Source organism: Sphaeroforma arctica (assembly GCF_001186125.1).
Source record: "Sphaeroforma arctica JP610 unplaced genomic scaffold supercont1.172, whole genome shotgun sequence".
Classification (NCBI taxonomy): domain Eukaryota; class Ichthyosporea; order Ichthyophonida; genus Sphaeroforma; species Sphaeroforma arctica.
This window is the reverse complement of record NW_014040386.1, coordinates 90,277-93,806: the sequence shown is the minus strand read 5'-3', so window position 1 is coordinate 93,806 and position 3,530 is coordinate 90,277. Positions and strand designations below refer to the sequence as shown.

General features: G+C 45.3%; 1 protein-coding gene across 1 annotated transcript in view; it reads right to left on the bottom strand.

Annotated features, from left to right (window-relative positions):
- The window catches only part of SARC_03400 (hypothetical protein), a gene marked incomplete at both ends in the record, with an annotated part of 12,119 nt that extends 8,984 nt beyond the window's left edge, over positions 1 to 3,135 (bottom strand). Inside the window, 4 exons of the mRNA XM_014302811.1 lie at positions 145 to 356; positions 1,419 to 1,564; positions 2,776 to 2,914; positions 3,093 to 3,135. Of these exons, the coding sequence (XP_014158286.1) occupies positions 145 to 356; positions 1,419 to 1,564; positions 2,776 to 2,914; positions 3,093 to 3,135 (540 nt within the window). The remainder of the gene's footprint in view (positions 1 to 144; positions 357 to 1,418; positions 1,565 to 2,775; positions 2,915 to 3,092) is intronic.
- Between the last annotated feature and the right edge of the window lie 395 nt (positions 3,136 to 3,530).

Here is a 3,530-nt window from a genome sequence, read left to right as displayed (position 1 = left end):
GGTGTGTGAGTGGGAGTGCATATGTACATACATGTGTGCGAGTGTGTGTATGTATGTATTTGTGTGCGCGTAGGTGAATGTACATATGTATATATATATACCTAAATAACACCCCAAAATAGCATGCAGATAACGTACACGTACCTCTACCACACCCTCGGCCAAGACCTCTTCCACGCGGTTCACAATTTCCTCCAGCGGATACGACCCCAACTCCCCGCGTGCGTGCTTGGTCTTGCAGTAAGTGCACTGATTCAGACACCCAGTGCTGATAGGCACAATCTCGATCAATGGATTCTTGCGGATCTTAGGCAAAGATAGGGCGGCTCCCCCGGCTCGTGTCTTCTTACCTCCATCTGTGTGAGAGGAAGCATGTGAGTTGTTGATTTAAGAAGTCTCTGCTATATGTGATTGGAACGGATTTAGGTCTAGGCGTTCGTATGCAACGTCTACAGGACATCCAACCGGAATAGAACACTATTAATGTACTGTAGGTATGCCATTCTTACTGAGCCATCGTCCAACTGTGGGAGAGAGAAGTGGTCCGTTGCTGAGCCAAATGGGACCCACATCGATAGAAGCTGGCATTGATTGGCAGGGGTATAACCATGTGTGTCTCTAGAGGATGTACTGGCGAGTATGGAAATGATACACGGCAAACATGCCAAAGAAATATATTAAGGCCCAGAAGGACAAGGAGAATGTATATCGATATACCACGAGGCTTGCTATAGTGGTGGCGGCGTGTGGTCGTAAGAAATCTGGTTCTGTACCAACACACATGCTAAGGATGAACAGTTCCAACAAAGTGCAACAAATCTACACATGCACCCAGTACATGGTTCATAAGCTCAAGGTGTATGGGCATATAAAGACAGAACACCAACAAGTCCTCTATAAACAGTGCAGCAAGGTACACTGTGCGCTACAGATGCGCATATATGGCATATAAGGACAAGATAACAACAAGTCGTCTATAAACAGTCAATAAAGACAATACCGAGCTTTACTGTGTTACAGATGTGCATATATAGCATATAAGAACAAGACACTGACAAGTCCTTTATAAACAGTGCAACATGACACAACACTGGGCTGTACTGTGTCTCCTCCGCATTGCAGCATGAGCGAAAATTGCACCTCATCAGATCCAACTCACATTCTCGAGAACCAGAAGATTCAAGATTCGAGATCCACTTGCCCTTAAAAAGTCACTCACTCACTCTACCACACACCCATCTTAAGCTTAAACACGGCACCTTATCACAAAGCCACACAAGTGCACACCTGAGCCATCCTGCTTCTTCTCCTTGAGTAGCCTGACTGAGTGGCCCTTAAACAATCACTCACTCACTCTACCACACACCCATCTTAAGCTTAGCCACGGCAACTTGTCACAAAGCCACACAAGTGCACACCTGAGCCATCCTGCTTCTTCTCCTTGAGTAGCCTGACTGAGTGGCCCTTGAGTGTCTCCTCCACGACCTCGACTATCCGATCGATCTGCTGCACACCCACAATGGAGTAGCCTTGGTACGTCCCGGGCGCTCCTTGGGAGACGCACCTGTTCTTGTAGAGGATACAGCAGTAAAGCAAAGTGACTAATTGAATGCCCTGTAGTTGTAGCATGATGCATGGCTCAGATGTTCGGTAGTTGGCTTCGGATTCGTTTTGATGGGACATCACACGAAGGATATCACGACAGATACATGTCAAATGGACCGTCGCTGTAGGATTGACAGACAACCCACTCATTGAAGGTCTGATACGAGGAGTGGAATCGAGAATGCATGGGAAACGTACTGATGACGTTGTACATAGTGCGTGGAGTCAACAAAAAGTAGGAAACGTCCGGATGAAGTTATATATAGTCTCAATCGGCGAGTACTGACAACAAGATACAGCACCAACTGACTGGCCTCATTGTAGGCTCATTGTAGGCTTCACAGCAGCAATACTGACTGTATATGTGTGGTGAACAGTGAAATCTGCTTCAATAAGAACGTATTATATAAAAATCCCTATATATGTATCTGATGTATTAATCAGTGTAGAAGGCGGCGGTGTACTCTAGCAGCGGTGTCCATAGTATACTGTGTCATTCAGAACAAGTGTCTGGGGTTAATTACTACGCAAAGCACCTTGCAGCCTAGTCGTGTGCATGCATGAGCTTCTCTCTGGAGAGACTATCGGAAACCCCTAAACCCTAAAACCCTAAAACCCCTAACCCAAAACCCTATAGTACCATCGGATGAATTGAAGTGCGTTGGTGGGACAATATTATACCCCATTACGCCACAAGTCTAAAGCTACCAAACCAACCCGAACTAGGACAAGGAAGGTGGGGATCATTGGATACAATGAGGGTACACTGCCCGGAGGGGCGTATTGGCCTGATACACAACTACTTCAGCAGTGAATCACCACACAAATTCAACACTTTATAATGTCTGAAGATGTTTTGCATCCGATTAGATGGGCATGGTAGGTAGATTGAACACGCCGGCCATTGCCGAACACTACGCGCTGCAAATATGCAGTTCTAATTTAAAGTCCGAAATCGCATATCCGAATACATCTACACCGCAAATGAGGCTAGCATAACACACGCTGCGGTTCATAGTAACCTCCCCTCGCCATGACACACTACCTTGGCTAAGGTCAGAAGCAACGAGCCCAATCACACATCAAACACACACTCGTACACGCTGATACGTACTCCGCGCATATAGACCAAACAATCAACCAATACCCATGACAGTGCAGCCATCATACCCAGCTATGACGACCCTCCTGTCGGAATCCTTGGCTTTCTGAATAGCCCCCTGCAAGCTTTGTTCCGACGGGTTCTTAACGGTACACGAGTTGAGCACCCACAGAGCCGCCTCTTCGGCTGTGTTGGTGATGTGGTAGCCTGCCAATACGTGCAAACAAAGCGACGGATATGAAGTGTGAGATTATCGGCGCGGCGTATGGCTATACTGGACTCTTCTGTAGATGTCGTCGAGCGGCAAGGTGATCATTTGTGTGTGTGATAGCACTTGAAACACTTTCGCAGTGTCTTCGGCTGTGATGTTGATGCGGTGCCTTACCGCTGGGTGCGCGTGAGATGCATATACTGCACAGAGTGAGCATAAAGGAGTGTCTCTATTGTATTGCTGCGAGAAATCGTACCTCTAGATTTTGAGCGTCTGTCCGTTCTGCTATTCCGAGATTAGTATACGCTTTTTAGTGTATGTTATGACAAACAAGCACACTCGGCTGCACGCATACGCATAACCTGACCGCAATCGAAACACTGTACTGTCCGTGTTTGTAAGCTTCTTGCAAGTTTTAAAAGTAGGTACCACGTCAATGGTACAAAGACATATTTAACTGATAGGTAAGTATCACTACATATATACATAACATACAAACACATGTAATACAATACAAGTGCATATATATATATATATATATGCTTGTATATGTATATATATATATATATATATATATATATATATATATATATAAATATACACTATAAATAT